Source organism: Serinus canaria, chromosome 2 (genome assembly GCF_022539315.1).
Source record: "Serinus canaria isolate serCan28SL12 chromosome 2, serCan2020, whole genome shotgun sequence".
Taxonomy (NCBI): Eukaryota; Metazoa; Chordata; class Aves; order Passeriformes; family Fringillidae; genus Serinus; species Serinus canaria.
Genome location: NC_066315.1, coordinates 34,331,764 through 34,353,344, shown reverse-complemented (window position 1 = coordinate 34,353,344; position 21,581 = coordinate 34,331,764). Strand labels below are relative to the sequence as shown.

Below are 21,581 nucleotides of genomic sequence, written 5' to 3'. Positions count from 1 at the left end.
GAATCCTTGTGCTACTTCTGCTGAGTCCAAAGGTATTTGTCCCTCCAAAAGCTTTAAGGGATCTACAAAAACTGAAAAAATTATGGGTTTCAAGCCAGGCACTCACCTGGCCTCAGGTGATTTAGTATATCATGGAGCTGGAGTAAATATCTCAGCTAAGTGGAACTCTGGTCATTGATGATTTTCCAGATCACAACTAAGAGCTAAAAACTTCTCCAAAAGCCAGAAGGCAGACAGTGCCAACCATAAGCTAGACTTACAATGTAGCTGGGAAAGAAATGTGTTTTAATAAGCAAAACTATCAACTTTTTTCCCAAATTGTTAGACGTTAAGTTTTCCAAGAGTAGTCTACACAAAATGACCAGAGGGTATAACAGATTACAGAACTGCACTGTTCTTCTGATTTATGCCACCTTCACTTTGTACAATCTACTTTGTATTAGTTGTCTGCTCCCCTTTGCACTGTGATGTCTGTCCCATGGGCTCATGTCTTACAATTGAATTACATTGATTACCCCACAAAAAAATACAGCCTTGCCATCCTTGAACAGGCAACTTCTATTCATGATAACAAGAGAGTCACCAGAGAATGAGCAACTAGGTGTCCAAAATCTTCTGAAATCAATTAGACAGGAGCCAGCATTATCTCTTCCAGCTGCTGTACCACCTTACTCTTGCCTTATCCAACTGCTGGCCCTTATCCATCACAACCACTTTCTCCTGCTAATAAAGCCAGCTTGGTCCCTGAGTGTTGGAAAGGGGTAAAAATGACACTGAATGTGTACTCTCTATTAACCACTTACACACATTAAACAAAGGGAAACCAGCAGGTATGGATCTCAGTAAGGTGACAATCTGGCCCCTGGAAATGCTGAGCCAGGCAAGAATACTACCCCGCAAAGGGTTCCTCATACCATATTAGTAACAAAATAGACAAAAGCATCTTGTGATCCAAGGCAGTGAGAGGCTTAATACCATCAGCACAAATCTTAGTTCACTTCCAGGAGGAGATGCTCGAGTGTTTCTTTTCTATTCAAAACCAAAATAATGTGGGTCAAGGAGCACTCTTGCCAAAAGGCAGTGTGTTAACTGTTGCCATACAGCCTCAAAACTGAAATGAAAAACACCAGGTAACACATGGTAATAAGAAGATTATTGGGTAATATTTAACAGTGAATTATAACTAGACAATAAGGAAATTGTGTGCTTCAAGTCAACAGTTTATGGTCCTTAATAAAGTATTAGGTCCTACCGCCAGTGTAGCACCTAAGACCTCCCAAACATTGCCAGAAGTAAAAAAGGACATGAGTCTCAAACATTAAAGGGAATTAGAAGTGCCCCCAAAACTTCTATTATTCCAGCAAAAAATGTTGATAATGAATATGTGGCCCTCTTTGTACTTCTGCTCCTCTCCTGCACATGAACAGTTCTGACAGAATTGAGCAGCATCACTCATGAAGTAGAGGCAGCTTCCCTGCAGTGAAGGATGTTCAAACAATTTGCTTGAGCAATGATGGTTTTGGCTTACTTATCTTTTCCAGCCAAATTAAATCTGCTGATTAAGATTATTCAGGTGCTGTGTGAGAGCAGAAAGTTAAGCATGAGAAGCATCAGTCTGGCCTGATGGCTCCAGAAATAGATTTAGCCTGGAGCTTTCTGTGAAATAGACCTCTCACCTGAAAACAGCCTGCAGAAATCCACTTTGTAAAATGAAGAAGAGATCTGGTAACATGCTTAAATCAATACTAACAGTTGTTTCAGGGATAACCAGTCTTTAGATTCACTGAGGTCCTTACAACTCAGTATCGGGTCAAATGCTTCCCTCTGGAACTTAAACAGTGATGAATAAAATAAAAAATAATTTCTTCCACTTTACCAAACTGTCTGCATTTATTGTAGACCAATTAACTGAGCTTCTTTCTGGGCTAGATTTTTCCTGGCCAATTCAGGCAACCCATTTGCAGCAGCAAGAGAAATATGACCACCTACATTGGCTTCTTGTGGCTTTCCAGGGATTTTCTCTTCCTCTCACTTTTTTTTGCCCCAGATGCATTGTTGGGAGGTGGGAAAATATGGCATGCAGACCCTTTTCAAGACTTGTCCCCATCATTTCATCAAGGAAATCATGTTCTCAAGAGCCAAGTTGAGCCATCACCATCATTGTTGTGCAAGATCAAAGGATCACAAGACACTCACTGCAGAATCAAGGATATTGCCTGAGTACTAGCAGTCCTTTGAATATGTTTATCAAACAAACCAACATCCTGGAGAAAGGAGGAAAAAAAATTTGGCTCTTGCTTTCCCAGACAGCAGAAACAAAAGAAAATCAGAACAAAACCAAAACAAAGTGAATCATAAATTCCCCACTTCCAATCTTGTGAAGTCTGACACTGCAGATCCAACAGAAGAACTGTACACAGAAAACATTGGCACTGCAAACCAGCTGTGAGCTTCATGTAGACCACGTAGGTGTGGAACCCCTCTGACTTCAGCTGGGGTTGGTTAAGTGATGGGGGAAAGGAATCTATCTGCTTTCTGTGATCAAGGCCTATGTCACAAGTGGAAAACTGGGGTGTGGAGGTTCAGGTCTGACACATTTCATAGTCTGATCTGGACTTTTCTCTGAAATCCTACCCTAAATGAAAGCTCCAACAACTTTTATGGCTCTGTAATAGTTTACTTCAGTTGAAGGAGTCTTTCTAATCTACATAATAAACTAAGTTTCAAGATCTAATTATTCTTGTATGCATATAAAAATTATTGTGACAATCCTGAAAGGACAAAACAATTGTGAAAACAAAAGGCCAACATCTGATTGTTAATCCAATGAGGAGATAGAAAAAAATACTGCTACATACTAAAAGTTTTAAATTAAGTAATATTTTTTTCTATTTTTGCATATCAAAGAATCATTTCAGGTTTACAATTTAAGAGGTGATATTTATATATACTTCCAAGACAATACAATATGAAACGTGGTACCTCAAGCTACAGCTAAACTGGAAATGTGCTACACAAATGAGTTGTAGACAACGTGAACTTTGCTTGCCAGTGCTAGAACACAGTTTTACTATCATCACAAGAAGTCACACCTGTTAAACACAAAAAAGCCTCTAATTCTACTCTTCTACAGAAGACTATGCTCCCCACACTTGTATACCCCAAAACTATATAAAACAAAGTAGTACAAATAGTTGTAGAATAAAAAAAAATTATTATATGTATGCATTGGTGATTGTCTTTCAGAAAAGAGCTAAGCAAGTTTTCTGTTTTTTAAGTTCCCAAATTTCTTTTCTTTCTGGTTGAACATTGGGTTTAGGGGTTCAGATCTTATACTGGAAGACATATTGGTATAAGCAATGGATTAGGCACAAGTAATCTGAACTCCAAACAAGAGCACAAATACATGAGTGAATTCTTGAAAATAATATCTGTTCTGTTCAGTCCATATAAAGGAGAAAATCAGGAGTAAGGATTTTAATTTCACTGTGTCCTGTAATACTTTTTTTTTTTGGGGGGGTGGGTTGTTTCATGTGAAATCTCTAAATCAGAAGATGTTCTGAAAAGTGAGTAATGTCCACATTTCTTTCCAAATACTGCATTATGCACAGGCTTTTGTGTTTGTTTGTTTGTTTAGAAAGAAACACATGACTTTCTGCAACTAGGATGAGTAGTTTTTTGTTTATGTAAAGCAGGAGTGTCTGCAGCTGTTTACAGACAAAATTCTGCAAAGTGCTGAATACCTTAGATCACACTGAAGTCAGTACAGGAGTCAGAAGGTACACAAAATGAGTGTGGGTTTCAAGTAATTATGTATCTCACAGCTTCCAACTCTTATACATTGTTATCAAGATGGGGAAAAGGATTAATGTTGTAGGAACGTGCCAACTTTTTGTTCTTTTTTTTTTTTTTATAAACAACATAAGATTTATGATGTAATACACATTGAAGGGTATCAAAAGAGTCCTTGAAGCCTTCTTAACTGTGCATAGCTCTGAAGGAAACAATGGAGCCTTTGGGTCTACTTGCACTTTTCTTCAGGGAGTATTGATGTGATACAGAATTGTGTCCCTTGCCTAGGATGGCATACAGAAAATAGTCTGTAAAAGTGTTAGATCCCCATTCTTGATCATCTTTCCCATGTTTCTGTAACTATTCATGTATTTTTCTCCCCATTGCTTTTTATTTTTTCTAGCACTGTAATATTCACCTGATTTACTCATTCTGGATTTTTGACATGGCAAAATTTTAATATTCCATTTAGATTTTCCAGAGATTTTGTTTCTTTTATTTCTGTTCCATATCTGCTTCCAATGATACAATGTATTTGTGGATTTGAACAGGTGATTCCACATAAACTATGGGTAGCAATCTGCTCAGTGGAGGGCCGAGAATCTTTATAAAAAGACTTCAGCTGTCACTGGAGAATTATCTAAACTTCCACTAGTTGATGGCTTTTTGTTTTTTTGTTCAGAACTGAAGTGTCCATATTCACATCTCACAATCCATGTGACGATAACAGGCATGCTGTCTGTATCTCTGATTTAAGCTGTCATAAGAAATACATATCTATTTGACAAACACTCTTGGGGGTGATAGTGACTGATTTGCAATATTCTCACAGCTCAGCTTCTGACAGTTCAGTCAGTCCAGAAGATCATTTGAGAAGTTTGGGCGATTCTTTCATTTGCAAATGAATCTTATTCTGAACTCTGGATCTCCTTTCCAATTATGTCAGGCTCCACAGCCAAAATCTGCCAAGCCTCCTGTTAAAAGTTACCTGGTCCTCTTTTTTTTTTAGAAACTGCCATCCATCCCCAGGGCTGTAAGTTAATTTTAAGCCAAACCCTTCTTTTCTCCCACCTAAGTTGAATAAGAGGCATGTCTTTTAGGAAGAGGGAGAATTCCCTGAGTAAATAACTGAACACCAGGGATTCTCTGACCCTACATGTGATTTAGCAACTAGATTTCTGCTGGCATCCATGCCTCAGTGCAGAATTCTCCCTGTCACCAGTATTCCTGGCTCAGTGAAGAATTTTTAAATGGGGAATTTTCAGGCTAAACAGAAGAGAGTCTGTTCTGAATTTGCAGGCTCTAAAATGCACAGCTCCCTGTGACTGGGAAATCCAGAAATGAAGGACTTGGATATTCTCAAGTAAACTTTGATTTGGGGCAGAGGAATAGGTGAAAAGGAAGGACAACGTGACATAGCACAAAAATCACATGGGATTTGTGTCCCATGTCTTTGGACTCCAGATCACTGATGTAAGTTATAGCCTTATAATTGCTTTAAACCACCCTGTAACTACAGTATCATAAATTATCCTCAGGGCCAAAGGATAAGAGAGTTTGATGCTCTGTCACTTGTGATGACATTTCTACTCCAAAGAAAGAACACTAAGAAATGCTCATTCTAATTTAAGATTTTTTTTGTGTGTGTGAAAATGATAATATGACAATATATTCTCAGTATACTTTGGAAAGAACTTGTCTTTTTAATTGACTTTGCAAATGACGATGTCAGCAGATGCCATGAAATCTGGTTACAACTTGAGAACTCAATTTAGGAAGTAATAGTGGAAAAGGAAAAAAATTTAAAATTACAGACTTCTGCAATTTTAAGATGCTGTAAAAACCTTTAAAATGAAACTTCATTCTATACCACTAATCTTCATTAAAGAACAAGTTTACCTTTCATTAAGATAAACTAACAAAATTGCCTTACTTTTCTAGCCAGTTAGTTTTAAACTGACATGCTAATTATCCCCAATTGTCTGAGTGAAACAACATATAAGATTTTGGCAAAGTATTCCACTATAATCCATAGTAAGAAGAGAGTAGGTTATTCAACACTTATGTAATTGTGGGCTCTTAAAAGAGACTATTTAAATAGTTGGCATTTTATAATTCCAGTACAGACTAACACTGTAATAGCAATTTGTGCTATAATATCACCTTAGCTTCAAATTTTCTGAAGTAATCAAAACAAGAAAATTTTCTTTTTTATAGGCTTCAGGTAACTGGAAATACAGAGGCAGTTTGATCTGGTGTGTAGATGGAACTTTGTCCTCTGAAAATGTGAAGTCTCTCAGAAAGTTAAACTAAGCAGGAATTCTAGCTATTGTTTTGGGGCATCTGGAACTAGTGGGGAATACAGTGTTTTCCCAGCTTAACATTTTGTATTTCCATTGCACCCTGAAGCTATACAGTACACTGCCAAGAGAAAACTAATTCAGCAGTATAAATTAAAAATAGGATTCTCGTGACACAAACTGCATAAATATGGTTTACTTGTGTAATTATTTTGCAGCAGTGAAAATATGGTTTACTTGTGTAATTATTTTGCAGCAGTGATATGTCTTTGTTATGAAATCTTCACAAAATGTGTGACATTTCTGATAATGGCCAGTATGCGGTGGCAAGCAGAGAGAAAATGATTTAAAATTTTATTGAAGAATGAATCAGTAATTTTTTAAGGGAAGGTGAGGCCAATCATTTCCTTGCAATATGCTTTTACCCTTGGTTTATATTTTCTTTAAGTAGGTATTTTCAAGTATGACTTCAGCAGTGTAAGAGTCAGAACGTGTGGTTTTAAAAGAGTGGTTTAAAAAAATATCACAGATTTGTGTTGCCAACTAATATAAATACAGCAGAAAACAAATACTTAAATGATGCTTTAAATTAGTCTCTGAAGAAAGCATTGACTTTTTCCTTACTATTTGAATGGGGGCTGATGTTTTCAATAAAAATCTTATCACCCTCAAAGCACCAAGCGTAGCAAGTACCAAGTTTTTCAGATTCAGACCTCTAGCTTTCAGAGAGAATTAGGACAGAATAATTGGCTTTTGGGAATCCAGAATAGTATGAGTGGCCCAGCAGTTACAGCAGTTGATTACCACAATCTAACTGCTAAGTTTCTAGTTAAAATTGTTTATTAGAGAGAGCAGCAGTCAAAAGGCATTGAAAAGTGTTTAAGAGCCAGACTATTCACGGAGATAAGGGGTCCAAGACAATAAAACATCAGTTTAAGGTAGAACTGACTTAAAATTGCTCTAAGCGTGTTCTTTACTTTATAAAATGGACTTAAAGTGAGGCACAAAGATATTAAGTTGGTGAAGAAAAGATGCAGCCCTAACACATGCATTTTAAAGTAGGTAATAAGATGAGCCAGAAATCTACTCAGTTAATCAGCCCTCAGCCTTGTACAGGAGGTCTGAATAGCAGCACACCCTTCTCACATGCAGTCCTGCTCTCAGTTGTGCCCAAGAGTCTGCCCAAGATGGAATGATTGTTAGACTAAGGTCTTAGGGGGTCTTCATAACTTCTTCAAAAACAAATAAAACAGGCTCCTACCAGCTATTTGAGCTTTTTCTCAGCTCCATGTATATGAAGTATCTTTTACAGTAGCTATTAACACCTCTGAATTGGATCTACCCAGCAATTAGCTCTGGCTTGACAGATCACTTGGGCCTAATTTCCATTTATTTCTCCCACAGAACAAAATGACAGGGCAGATTTTGAGCTCTTTGGTAGTTTGTCATATGGATACACAAGGTCTCTATAATAATAAAGCCTGAATAAGAAAATGCCCATACAATCATAGAATGGTTTGGGTTGGAAGGGACCCTAAATATCTCCCTCTGAAATGGGAAAGGACATCTTCCACTAGACCTGGTTGCTCAAAGTCCCATCCAACACCATCTTGAACACTTCCAGAGATGGGGCATCCCAACAACTTCCCTGGGCAACCTGTGCCAGTGTCTCACTACACTCTGAGTAAAGAATTCCTTTCTAATACCTAAACTAAACCTACCCTCTTCAGTTTAAAGCCACCACCCCTCCTCCTATTACTGCACGTCCTTGTCAAAAGCCCCTCTCCAACCTTCTTATAGGCCCCTTTTAGGCACTGAAAGGTGTTCCCAAAGCCTTCTCTTCTCCAGGCCTGCACTGCCCCAACTTCCAACTTCATAGGAGAGAGGTGCTCCAGACCTCTGACCATCTTTGTGGCCTTCTTGTGCGCTTGTTCCAACAGGTCCACAGCCTTCTTATGTTGGGGATTCCAGAGCTGGATGCACTCATCCAGGCGAGGGCCCAGGAGAGCAGAGTAGAGGGAGAGGGAGAATCAACCTGTGGGAATTCCAAGCAGGATGCAGCCCAGGACTCATTTGGCTTTCTGGGATGAAGTACAGATTGCCAGGTCATGTCAGACTTCTCATCCACCAAGACTCTCAAGTCGTCCTCTGCAGGGCTGTTTGCAATCCAATCTCTGCCCAGAGACTGGATTGCAAACAGCAATCTAATCCAATTGTATCTGTGCCTGGCATCTCCCTGATCCATATGCAGAACTTTGCACTTGGCCTTGCTGAACTCCCTCAGGAATGCACAGGCCCACCTGTCTAGCCTGTCAAGGTCCCTCTAGCTGGTTGTTGGAAAACTTCCTGAAGGTGCCCTCAATCCCACTGCCCTTGTTGACAACAAAGATGTCAGACAGTGCCAGTCCCAACACTGACCCGTGAAAAACAACGCTCTTCACACTGTGATCATTCATAATAGAGAACTTCAAAACATACTGGATCAGATAAACTACTGATAAGAAGTCTGGTAAAATTACTCCACTTCCCAAGTATTAGAGAATAAAACAACAAATACATGTGGAAGAGTGTGTGTTCTTTGTACAAGCACCATTTATTATCAGGACATCATGTATTTTGTCTGTAATACACAGATGGTAACATGATAACAATAGTGAATCTGGGATGGGAAGAATTAATTTTGGGGGCATTCTTCACTGTGTCTCTTCATGCCTGTCTGTCATGAGCCTGGGCATCAAAACCAGGAGCAGAAACTCCTTCATTGTGTAGGGGAGAAATCCCTTCCACCTCTACAGAAGAACAGGGAGGGAGAAATCCCTTCCACCTCTACAGAAGAACAGGGAGAGTGTTCCAAGTTTTTAAATCATAGGAAACAACATATGTAGTGCTTTAACTGTTCTAACTTCTACTGAAGCCATCAAAGTTGAATATGTGCAAAAGCAGGCCCTATTGAATAGGAGCAATTTCATCAAAAGATAATGAATGGAATCCCTTTGGGACACCAGTAACTCCTGGCTTTCCAGCTCTTCTTGGCTGCTGCAAGAGTTAAGCTCTCTCTCTACCTCAAAGGGTCACAAAAAATCCCGAGAGTTTAGCAAACAATTAATGAAAAGAGACCTGCAGCTAACTGGACAAGTTCACACATCAGAAAGCAATCATTACATTGTATGTTACTAGCAGGTGGTTAACCATAATGTTTATTACTTGTCAGTCACAAACATACTTTGATTTCTCTGTAGGTGACCAGTGTCTTTGTTAATAGCTATTAAAAGGTTTTGGTAACAACACAATATCCATCAAAGTTTTGTTTCATAACAGACTAAATCACCATCTGTTGACCTTGATATATTAGCCATGTGAAATTCTCATATTTAATACTCATTCTGATTAATCTTGATTTACTGCCTTAGAAAATTTGTATTTGAATTATGCTGGTAAATGACACCAAGACACCATTTACTCATACATTTAAAAGGCCTAGGTGTTTGGTTCTACAATTAGTCTCTAAACCTTCAATTTATTGGGGAAGATGCTTATCTTTCCTTTTTACTCCTCTTTCACAGTCATTATTTGTTTGTTTATGTCTTGGTTACAAGGGCACTTCCACAAACGTGACTTTGTGGTATTATTCATGGCAGCAGCTTGTGTGGCATGAGTTTCCAGAATGATCATAGATAGGAGCAATTCCTCCTTCACTGAGTCAACTCACAGTAAGCAAATTCCTTCGGTAATACCAGAAAGACAGTGGAGAAATTAGAAAAGTAGTAAAATGTGAAGTAGCTAAGCTTGAAACCGGTGGACCAAATGACAGATGTGCCTCTGTATTATTCAAAATAACTGTTCATTTCCATGAAAAGCCTCAAAGCAGCAGTTTTCCAACCTTCTAAACTATACATTGACCACAGTGAACCTTGAAAACATACTGTGAACTTCTTTTTTAAAGAGTAATAGTTCTATGTTTCAGCATCTCATGTCTATGAAAACTCTATTTACAAACTCCTGCTTGGGTGGAGTGTTGAAGCAAGGCTTCTCTCCACATTGTATTTTTCTGGAAAGGCTTTGTCTTTGCTTTGTTTGCTTTGATGTAAACTGAGTGGGTTTATACATCCAGAAAAATACAAGTGGACGAGGGCAAAACATCAGAAAAATATTAAAGTGAACACATAAGAAAATGACTAAAATAAACTGCAAGCTAAATCTTGTTTTCTCAACACAAATGATGGGTTCTCTGCTATACAGGATACCAGGAACTAGTTCCAAGAGTTTTCGTCCTTTAAGGAAATGGGCAAACACTCATTTTTTCATTCTCTAACCATTCTATGGCATTTTTAGGATTTGCTGTTCTTTGGCTCCCACAGCAACGCTGGGAACATCCTTACGTGTAATACAGGTAACAAGATATGCAAGGGCTAGGCTTATTCTTGTGCACATTCTTGATTTTACAGAGATAACAGCTTGGGACTGTAATCTGCCAGCAGGATCAGTAGAACCACTTGTGTCCATACAATTCAGAGTCTCATGCAGATTCTGAGGCTTTTTTTAGCCACACTTTTGCTCAAAACTATTAACAATGTTGTACAATCTTGTAATTATAGAAAAAAGATTAATATAAAACAGAAGAAGGGGGGGAGGGGGGAAGGAGAGCCTTCCTGTCAAGCGATCTGGGTTTTTTTTCTTTTAATTTTAAATAAAGCTGTCTGCGAATTTGAGCCTAGGGAGACCTTCATTAAAATCAATTAATCAGTCAGCCTCTCTGCTGAATAGCTTTCTGGAGACAAAGTCAAAATAGGATTTGGGAGCGATGAGTGTGCGACTCCCGTTTAACTTTTCTCCCCAGGGCCGCAGTCTCACACCCCTGACCCGCCTCGGCGGGAGGCGAGGACGGGAAGGATCTGGCACAGGGATCTGTGACCGGCAGCTCCGGGGCCGGGGGGGACCACAGCCCACCCGGCGCCGGGGATACCGCGGTACCTCGAGCAGGTGCCCGGGGCCTGCGGCTCGTCGCCGAGCAGGTGGAGGTTGCGTTCGGCGGCCTCGGCCCCCCTTGGGGAAGGAGCGACCGCCCATCAATTTAGCGACCTCGGCGAAGGCTGGCTGCTCCCCGCCCCGGGAGAGTGGAGGTGACGGCCACGTTAGGAGCCAACTCCCAGCGGCTGGGTGAGCCCTCCGGGGCGGGCGCCACCTTCCCGGCCCCAGCAACTACTCCGGAGCATCTCCCCTCGCCCTGCCGGCCGCAGGAGCAGACCCCAGCCCCGCCGCTGCCTCCGAGAGGCTGAGGGGGAAAGTTCTCCCCGCTCCCCCCAGCCCCGCGCGGGGCCGGACGAGGCGGCGCGGTGTCCCCCGGCGGCGGAGGGCGGCGCGGGTGCCCTGCTCCTCCCGCCGCCGGCGGCCGCCGCCGGGGCAGCACAGCTGTTACAGAGCCGCGCTGGTCCCTCCTCCCAGCTGCGGCTGCCTCATCTCCCCCCACCCAGCCCGTCCCTCCCCTCCGCCGCTCCCGACGCTGCTGCTGCTGCCGCTGCCGCCGCCGCCACCGCCACCTCCTCCTCCTCCCCACCCCCACCCTCTCTCTCGCTCCCCATCTCTCTCTCTCCGTCCCGTTCCCCCCCTGCCCCCGCCTCTCCCCGCCCTGCCGCCGCCGGCCCTGGCAGAGCAGGCACCGCAGGGGGATCTCGATGTAACACCATGACAGGCATCGCCGCCGCCTCCTTCTTCTCCAATGCCTGCAGGTTCGGGGGCTGCGGGCTCCACTTCCCAACCCTGGCAGAGCTCATCGAGCACATCGAGGACAACCACATCGGTGAGTGCCCGCGGGGCCGCGGCTGGGGCAGGGCAGGGCGGGCGGGGTGCGCGGGGCCGCGTGTGCGGCGGCGGCGCGGGGCGGGGTGGGGGGCACAAGGTGCAGCGGGAGCCGGGGCGCGGCGGCCGCCGGGAGAGGAGGGTCGGCGGGCGTGGAGTGGCAGGAGCGGGTCCTGCGGGCGACGTGGAGCGCTCTTCGGGGAGGCGGCGGCGTGCGGCGCGGCGGCATGGGTGGGTGCGGGGGAGGCGTGCAGCCCGCCGGCCCTGGCGAGGGGGAGTTAGTTTGCATTGGCAGGAGGGAGCGTAGGAGCCCGGAGGAGGAGGCGGCGGTGGAGGAGGAGGGAGGAGGACGGGCACAGCACGCCGCCTGCTGCTTCCGCCCCGGCGCTGGCTGTCAGGGCTCCGGGGAGGGAGGGAGCCGCCGCCGCGGCAGCCATTCCGCTTCCTCCTCCTCCTCCTCCTCCTCCCGCCGCCGCCACTGCGTCCTGTCAGCGCTGTTGCTAGGTGTGGCGGCGAGCACGGGTCGCGCTCCGGCCGCCGCAGCGCGGGAGGAGCCTCTCGGCGGAGGCACCGGCGTGCAGGAGCCCAGGGCCGGCGGCGCGGTGGGCGTGGAGGGAGCGCCCGGCGGCGGGGCCGGCACAGCCCCCGGGGCCGGGCGGGCAGGAGAAGGCGGCCGCGCCGGGTGGGACCCGCCGCCCCGAGCCGCCGAGCCCAGGCCCGGCCGCGCCGGAGCATCACCTGCGGGCTACCCCCGCAGCCGCCGCCCCGCGCTCCCCTCCGCCGCCCGTCCCGCCAGGGCCGCGGGGGCGGGGACGCGGCGGGGCGATGACTCGTCAGTGCCTTCCCGGCGCGGGCGCCTCATGGGCGGCGGGCGGGAGCGTGCGCAGGGGCGCCGGGGCCGCCCCTCGGCGGCGCGGGCGGCGCCCAGGGGAGGAGGGGGCGGCGCGGCTCCCGGCCGGCCGCGGGCGCCAACTTTCCCTCTCCCCGCTCCGGCGGGACCGGCCTGCCCGCGCCCGGCCGGGCCTCAGGCGTGCTGGAGCGCAGGGTCCGCTGGCAAAAGCGTCTCGTCCGCAGCCGGGCGCGGCGCTGCCGCCTCCCCGCACCTTCCCGTCTCGGCAGGTGTGCTGCCTTGGCTGCTGCGCTACTTGCTTCCCATCCGCATCGTCCCGACTTTCTCTTTTTGTTAGTAAAATACAGCGCTTAAACTATCAAACACGAAGTGCTTCTTTGATGCAGACTAAGTTTTAAAACTAGGAGAAAAAATACAGAAGTTTTAAGTACCTAGGGACTAAGTGTTTCGCTAGAAGTATGAAGAAATAGTGCTGCTACAAAACGATGAAGCTAGCGTGCATTTGAGTTAATTGAAGTTTTAATAAGCTTGCCTGAATACCTGAAAAAAATCACTGAAGCTTAAATTGCAAGTGTAACGTTACGTTAATGTAGCGTTATAGGTCAGCAAGATGAAAGGTGTGGTTCTCATAATTATCACGATGCCTAGTATGAGGTAACAAAACCACATACCGCAAAACTGTGTAATTTATGACTTCACATGGTGCCGGTATACCATTGTGATATTGTTGGGGTTTTTTAATCTCCGATTCCTAGCTTTCCCTATACCGTGCATCACATTTCACCAGAAAAGCTTACGGGAAATAGTTCCCCAAAATGAAACTTAGTAAGTAATTTTACGCGTCCCTTGCGTGGATTATCGGCCCTTGGGTGCCACAGCCCACAGGGTGTCGGAGAAGATACAGCCCTGCCCACGTGGTCTGTGTGTTTCTGTTTGAGTCCTGACCAACAGTTCTGAGACTTCTTTGCCCAGAAGGGAACTTCATGTTGAAATACTGTAATTTTAAATAATTATATATTTAATGTTATAGCCAGTATTCATTAATTTTACCTTTTCTCAAAGTTAGAGCGTTATCGATTGAACACTCCCACATTAATAGAGTGTTTCATTTGCCAGGGCTTCCAGGAGACACATCTGAGGCTCTGCACATGGTGTCACAGAGGCAGCTGATTTGAGTACAAACTGCTGGGGTATGACATAAGGTTGCTCGTGCTTCATTTTTAATGTTGCACCTCTGCGTGACAGCAGGTTGAACTTCACCTGCTTGTGAATACAAGATGTGGCAATGTTATGTTACCTGTATGAGACACTGGGAAAATCAGGAGGGAGTTGAACCAGTGACACCGAAGTTCTTATGTGAAGGCTCAATCTGTGGTTTGGTGTGTGTGAGAAACTCCTGCCACAGCCTTTAGGATGATAATCTATGAAAACTCACAGATAAGCGCTCAGCCACAAGGTGATTAACCTTTCTGAAGGCATTTGGGAAATAAAGGACTAATTGTCTGAATAGGATCTTTTGTTGGAATTACTTTTTTGGGAAGATAAGGCAAACTGTGTCCAGCTTTTGCCATCACACAGACCTAGAAATGTGCCCTGAAATGGGTTGCTATAAAAACGGACTGTATTTTTTGGCATATGGAGTGAAGAGTAACATGCCATGTAAAAATAGATTGCTTTGGGCATTCAGCATGTGCTGCAGGAATAAAGAAAACTTGATTGAGTTATATTGTGTTATTAGTTTAAACTGAAGTGGGTGATTACTGGGCAGGCGGTGTTTCAGCCCAGATAACAAACTTGATGCTGCAAACAGCTGTGTGTGGGGAGGTGTGTATGGCTCAGGCTCTAGGTGGTCTGGCTGCTGCAGTGCTGCTGCAGTGCTGCTGCTCTGCCACCTCTCACGGGATGGGTTAATTGTTCACATCATCAGTGGAGCGCTGGTAGGAGTGTGGTTGTTTCTCAGAGCTGTACTGTGTATGTGAAAAGTGGGAGCAAATACTTAAGGGATTTTTTTTTTTTTGGTCAGCCTTTGAAAAAAAACTCAGCTTGACATAAGAAAATAAGAAAAGAGACAATGGGAAGAAAGTGGTGCACAGGAATTCTCACCTGAACATGAGGAAGTACTTCTCTATCATGTGGGAGCCTACTCACTGGAACAAGTGGCTCAGAGTGATAGTGGAGTCTCCCTCACTGGAGATACTCAAGAGCCCTCTGGATGCAATCCTATGCCATGTGCTCTAGGATGACCCTGCTTAAGATGACCCACTGTGGTCCCTTCCAGCCTTACCGGTTCTGTCATTCTGTGAAACATTGTTGTGGCATTCTGGAGGCATTTCTGAGCAACTCTGCAGCTTTCTTTGCTTATAAAACTAATGAATAATCATATTTTTAATGAAATAATTCAGTGTACAGTGGTGTAGTTTGGGTTTTTTTTCCCACCTGCATCTTAGTGACCAAGTGAGAAGATACTGGTTATTTGAAAAAGTATCATAAGTATTTGGGAGAGTTGTGGCCATTGAATGAAGTATTCAACTCCAAGGTGGTGTTGGGCATGCATCAACACATCAGCTTCTTTTTGGGTTTTGCATTTATAGATCAAAGACTTGGGAAGAATTGGGCTCACTTGAAAGCACTGCTCTGGGGTCATTCATAAGGCAGGCCAGGCCCTACTGGTGTGCTCTGCAGTGAGACTGCTCTGCAGTCCGTAGCAATACTACTAAACAGTGTGTTCACATTTTCTGGAAATGGATGTTGATTTAAAACTGCTGATTTGTAAAGGCTTCTATGCCAGCTTTATCTACGAGCATGTTGTCCAAGCAACCTGAAGTGTCGTTACCTTCTCTGCAAGTGTGCTCAGAACGGGGGCTTTTGGCCTGCCTTGCTAGGCTGTCTCCCTGCCTCTTAGTCTTCTCCGCTCTGACCCATTGCAGGTAGCTTGGTGACTTTTCTGACATCTCTAGTCCATGAAAAAAAAGCCAAATTTACACAATTAGCCAGATTCAGACTGTCAAATGGAATGGACTCAACTCCCCTGAGAAAAGTCAAAAGAGGAGCAAAAAGACCCCCAAACCCACCAATTCTGAACTGCTACATACTCAGCTGTGACAACATGGCAGACTTTATTGTATTTCTGCAGTCCCATAGTGACTTCAGCTATGATGCTGGGACCAGCACAACTGCTTCCACAGAGTGATTCTGAAAATATACTTTAGTCTTTTGGGGAGTTTTGAGCTGTTCATAGAATTTCCCCCAGTTTGTTTCTCCCTCAATCTATCTGCAGTTGAACTGCACTCTTTAGAGTGGAGTCAGGTAGCACCTTAGTTGCTAAAGTGAAGTTTACTCTGATGCTGAAGGACCGATATTTAAACTGAATCTCTTCATCAGATCTTGACAACATTTTTTAATTTTATTTTTTGCGGGGTATTTGTAGTAAAATACTTTACAATCAGGTGAGGTTGGTGTTTGTATGAGGCACTATGTGGTCACTTGGTTCATGGTAAGTGCTGACATGGTGTATGTACCTGTGTAGCTCTTTGGCTGATATGAGCAATCCTGCTTCTCCTGAGGCTCATCAAGCGTTGAGGAAATAGATGCAAATGAAATGAGTGTCCAAACATGTGGTGGTGGGCTAGAAGAGGTGAAAGAGTGGATAGAAAGAGATAAAAAACATAAATCTGAAGACACTCTTACCTGTAAGTGTTTGATAATTGTATTTCACTGAAACTACTGGAATTTGAAGGGAGAAAAAAAAGACCATCTGCTTATAAAGTAATTGCACAAAAAAGGTGATCAGCTGTTGCTGAACATTTCATAGAGCTTTGCAAGAAGTCCCAGTGCTGGACAGCTTTCAGTGGAGTATTTTTATAGTATTGCTGTTGGAACTGGAAGCTTTTTGTCAAGATTGACTGATGCCCAAATACTAGGATGGGTCCTGCAACAGAACAGTACTTGCTGTGGGAGCAGGGGTAGCTGCTTTTGTAAGTGGTAGGATTAGCAGGAAAAATAAAACTTCCTGCATAAAACAATAATTGCAGAAGACAGACCAAAACCTTGCATATAAAATACTACCCATCTGGAAAGTTCAGGTCATATGGAGGGAGAAGGAGTCTTATGAATTTCCATGTTTGGTGGTAGCTTTGACATCTGCTGCCTTCAGGGACTTCAGTTCTTAATATTATACAGTCAAGGGGCCAGATTCCCCAGCAAAGAGCTCAGGCAGTTGGACAAGCCATTGGCTGAGTGCATGTCGCTTTCTTCAAGTTGTTGCTTTCAGTATTTTCTCAGGCATCCTAATAACAGTGTGGTGTCCTGACCTTGATAGTTACAGGTGTTAACTGATGCACTGGCTGTGAGCACATGTTAAAATGTCATTTGATGTTGCTGAAATGTGGGCTTTGCTCCCCACTGCTGTGTTGTCCAGACTTGGATGAAGTGCAGTCTGACAGAGGTGGCAGCTTCTATATTGGAGCTGATGGCATGTTGTGTGAAACAAGCATAAGAAGATGCAACTGTTGTATGTTGCTAAAGATGAGGATGAGGGGCTACACACCAGCATCTATGCAAGGCCTGGAAAGCCTAAGTCTGTATGGCAGGTTGTGTTCTCTTCACAAGAGTGTGAACATAGTTTAAGTGGCTGCCAGCATGTAACTTTCTCTTAGCATTTGCTCAATGTGTAATTTAACATTTGGGGTTGAGGCCAGCTGTTTTGAAAAGGTGGTAGATCTTAACCTCAGGCTTTTTACACCAGGGGTGGTGTGGCAGCTAGGTACATGGAGTGCTCTCATCAGCGTCTAAAAATCAGAGGACAGAGCCATACTTACACGCCACTCATGTGCACGAATGTGTGTCCCTGCAAAATAAACAAACAAATATGTGCATTTGCCTCAGCAGGAGTACTAATTGTTGTTCATAAAAAGCAATTTATGGCTACTTTTAGCTAAAGTTCGTTCGCTGCCCAGTACTTCAGCAACTGTAGTTTTTGTTTTTTGTTTAAAATGGATTTCACAGCAAGTGCAAAGTGGAAGGATCTGTTTTCCAAGGATGTTGGTTATTTGGTTTGCAAGTTAGTACGATGAGGAAAGCCTTTTTATCTCAGGAAGGCATTTCTATCAAATAAAGTATTTTTTTGACTAAAAGATCTAATCAGCGTTGTTATCCCTCTCATGTAATCTTCAACAGAGCAGGTTTTTGGATAACTGCATTTAGATGTATGGCTTCTTTTGCTCTTTGGGTTTAAAATGTAAATGTGACTCTTCTAACAAATTATAGAATATATTAATTGTATGGAGGAACCTGGAATTGTCATTAAAATTAGACTAAACTATACTTTTTTTTTTTTGTACTTCTATGACATGAATTTTTTTCTTGCTCTGAGGTACATGGAGGATAAGAGATCAAGTGTTTGATGGTGTAAAGCCTGAGTCATATATTTTCTGGGAAGGAAGGACTGAAAGCAAACATCTGTGAACGTGCTGCAAACTAATTTTTAATTTTTAAGATTGAAGGTCTCACATAAAACCGACAGGGATCTTTCCTTTTTCCTCTGCTTGCTGGACTGGCTTTGGGTGAGGCCCATTGAAGTGCTGTATCCATGTGACTGGCAGGGATTGTTCTTGTATGCCAGCAGGTCTACAAAAGAGCTGGAAAATGAAAACCTGAAGAAACACCAGGTAACTTGTAGCAGTGGCATTACACTTCACTTGTATAGGACATATTTACCTTTGTGGTGAAATTTATAGTGATTATCATGTCTGCACTTCAGGCTTTGAAAGGATGTTTTCATAGCTAATCTCCAGTTCTTATGAGAACTGTAAAATAATCAGGTGTCTGGCAGTCAAATTTTCTTTTTTTCACTTCATTTCTTGAGGAATATGAAAACGTATAAAAAAATAGTAATAGTATAGTAAAAAATAATTTGAGGAAGGGGTGATGCCAGGAGATGAAGAAACATCTGTTCAGTCTGAGATAGTCTTACCTACTATTTCTTCCTCTTCCAGAATATACTGCAAATGTAAACAAGTAATCAGAAATATTTTGTGTCAAGCTGCAGAATACTTTAATGCAGAAGAAGGAAGCAGTACAGGCCTGCTGCTTGCAGTATGCATTTTGTATCGCTCCTGAACCTGCTATTTTTTCTTTATTTGTAATTATTTTTCTTGAATAAGCTGTTTTTCACTGAGAATTCATTGTATTTATCTGTAGTAAGCACCAGTTATTCAAAATTTGGATGATAACCATCTAAGAAAATAGCTGCTCTGTACACTTTGAGAAAAGCAGAGACAAAGATTTTAGTGTTAATTCGAAATGGTGACAATTAGAGAATTGATTTGATAAATCAGCTGTGTTTAACAATAAAGGGTCCTTGGTTTTAAAGGATTGTCTCAGTGAATAACTTCACATTAAAAATTAAATAACCAATTCCTGTTACCCAGTGCCTAATTCCATCTTGAGACTTTTAGAAATGCTCTGGGAGAGAACATACAGTTTATTATGCTTTAGTTACGAGATGATGGACCAATATTCAGAGCTGTAGAATAGAAGAAATATTCCAGTGTATGGTTTAATGATTTTTTTCTTGGCTATTAATATTTGTGTTCCCTGAATTCCTAAAAGGCTCCTTCTTGACTTTGTGCTGTGATAAACAAGGGGAATGGATTTTTTTCACCAGAGATGCTGATGACACTGTACTTGTTGTGTCTCTCCTAAGTGCACAGGATGGAGTATATTACTACTGTGCAGTTTCATTTTAGACACTATAATTCATTAAAGACTGAACTGACTTGAATACAGGTGTTGTATCTTTTTAATTTCTTCTTCTATGTCTACTGCATCCTTTGTAAAGGATGTTACAAAGGATGCAGTAGACATAGAAGAAGAAATTTAGCAGGTTAAGGGAGAAATTGAATGGGATTTTGAAGCCAAGTTTGTCAGTTCTTTATGGATAAAGACTGGATTAGAACTTGATTGTGGATGAATTTCGAAACATTTCTTCTGATTTTGAGAAAGATTTCACTGTGTGCTAATAAAGGCCATCTTATTTATTAAGTTTTTTTTTTTTTGAAAAGCTGACCAATTTCATTTTTAAATACTGGCATTGCTGAAACTGGTCCAACAAAATCTTTTTATAGTTTTAGAGTATATTTGGGCACTTCTGAGACACCTGCCCCAAGTACTTTGTAAAGCTTGAGTAAGCTACAAGTGTTTCAGTTCCTTATGGAAATTAATTTTTTCCCCATCGTATTTTGACAGATAATAAATACTCTGTAAATAAAATTTGAACCTCTAAGTACCCCAGTATGAAGTGGAAAGGAGCATCACCTGTTTCTCCAGCAGTGTGTAATGTAGTCACTATCTTACTTTCTGAGAATTATCCCAATAGAAGCCATAACCCAGAAACAGGAAGGTGGTACATTTAGGATGCAAGAGATCCAGTTTCACTGCTATGAGATACATGAATGTTAACTCAGCCCCTTAGGGGCATTCAGTGTCGAAAACAATGCTGTTTTATTATTTCAGTCATTTATTGTGATGTAATCCTGCTATGTATGTTCATCAGAGTGTGTGTGTCAGTGCTGTGGAAGTGACCTCTAAATTCGTTTAAAGGCTTGGTGTAGACTTCAGATGTTTGCCTGCTGGCAGGTGAAAGCTGCATACCAGATTACTGAAGCCTACCTTTGGTTCCTTTGTTTTCAGATCAAAGAACTGACATTGATACAAGTAAATGTGATCACAAACTTTTAGGGAAGCCCTTGAAGTTTACCTGGTTTTGTAGCAATATTTTGGAGGGGTGTTACAGCTTCTATAACTTGCTGTTAAGTTGAGGATAGTCTGCTACCTGATGGTTATACTGGGTTAACTGGGTGATATGAGAGTGGTTAAGATCTCAATTTTGATGCAGAAAATAACAGTGAATCATGCGCATACTCATCTCTGTTTCAGTTTGGGACCAGGGAGCTTTTGTGTTTATCCTGTTAAGCTCTGGGGGTATCTGCAGAGCCTTTCTCCTGAGGAATCAAGTTTTCATTGTGTGAACTTCTTTAGTTTTTCTTTTGCATGGAGTAGATTATGGAGAAAGATGTGTGAAAAGCCACTAAGGAAAATCCCAAATAACTGCTCTTTCCAATAAATTGTTTCAGGCCACATTGCAAGAGCTTCCTGCTCACTTAATAAGTATGTTAATATGAAGAAGATGGATGTGTGGAAGGGGAGTGAAAAATTTCCACAGCAGTGGCAGCCCAGAAAGGGGGAGAGGCTCAGAAGTATGCTGTTCTGTGTGTCCAGGCTGAGGGTTATTCATCAAATGCAGAGTGCCATGGATGTGGCAGCATGGACCAGGCAGCTGACAGTAACAAATTCACTAAAAATTGCTTGTAAGTACTGAGATGTTTGGAGGAAAAAGGACAGCTTAAATGTGTTTAAAATAAAATCCATGGTTGCAGATCCTTCCAGGGAGGAACTAGGAAGGCTATGATCCTTACTGTAGCTATAAGTGCTCTATGCTCCATGAGGCAAGGTAGTGGTGTGGTGAATGAGGAGGGTGGGAAGATAATGTTACTTGGAGTTTTTTGTATGTACTTTCATTTTGCAGCACTTCTCTAGGGAGTCTTCATTTTCTTGGGCTCATTGTGAGCACTTGCTGTACTTGAGAGAGGCTTTCTAGTTGTGCTGTAGGACTTTGCACACAGTCGTAGCATTGGTAATAACTGTATTTTCTTTTTATCTTGGAAAATCTCTTAAATTGACTAAATACTCTCCTATAGATGGGAAGTGCTGACACTGTAGCTATATCAGTCCTCATGCTTTGTCTTCAGTAGCCATGCTTGACAGGGTTTCTACACTTTGGTCTC

At 42.9% G+C, this 21,581-nt stretch overlaps 1 protein-coding gene across 1 annotated transcript in view; it reads left to right on the top strand.

Annotated features, from left to right (window-relative positions):
• The first annotated feature begins 11,641 nt into the window (after window positions 1-11,641).
• JAZF1 (JAZF zinc finger 1) overlaps window positions 11,642-21,581 on the top strand; it is a 187,649-nt gene continuing 177,709 nt past the window's right edge. The window contains exon 1 of the mRNA XM_030234730.2: window positions 11,642-11,889. Coding sequence (XP_030090590.1) covers window positions 11,775-11,889 — 115 coding nt within the window. The 5' untranslated portion in view covers window positions 11,642-11,774. The remainder of the gene's footprint in view (window positions 11,890-21,581) is intronic.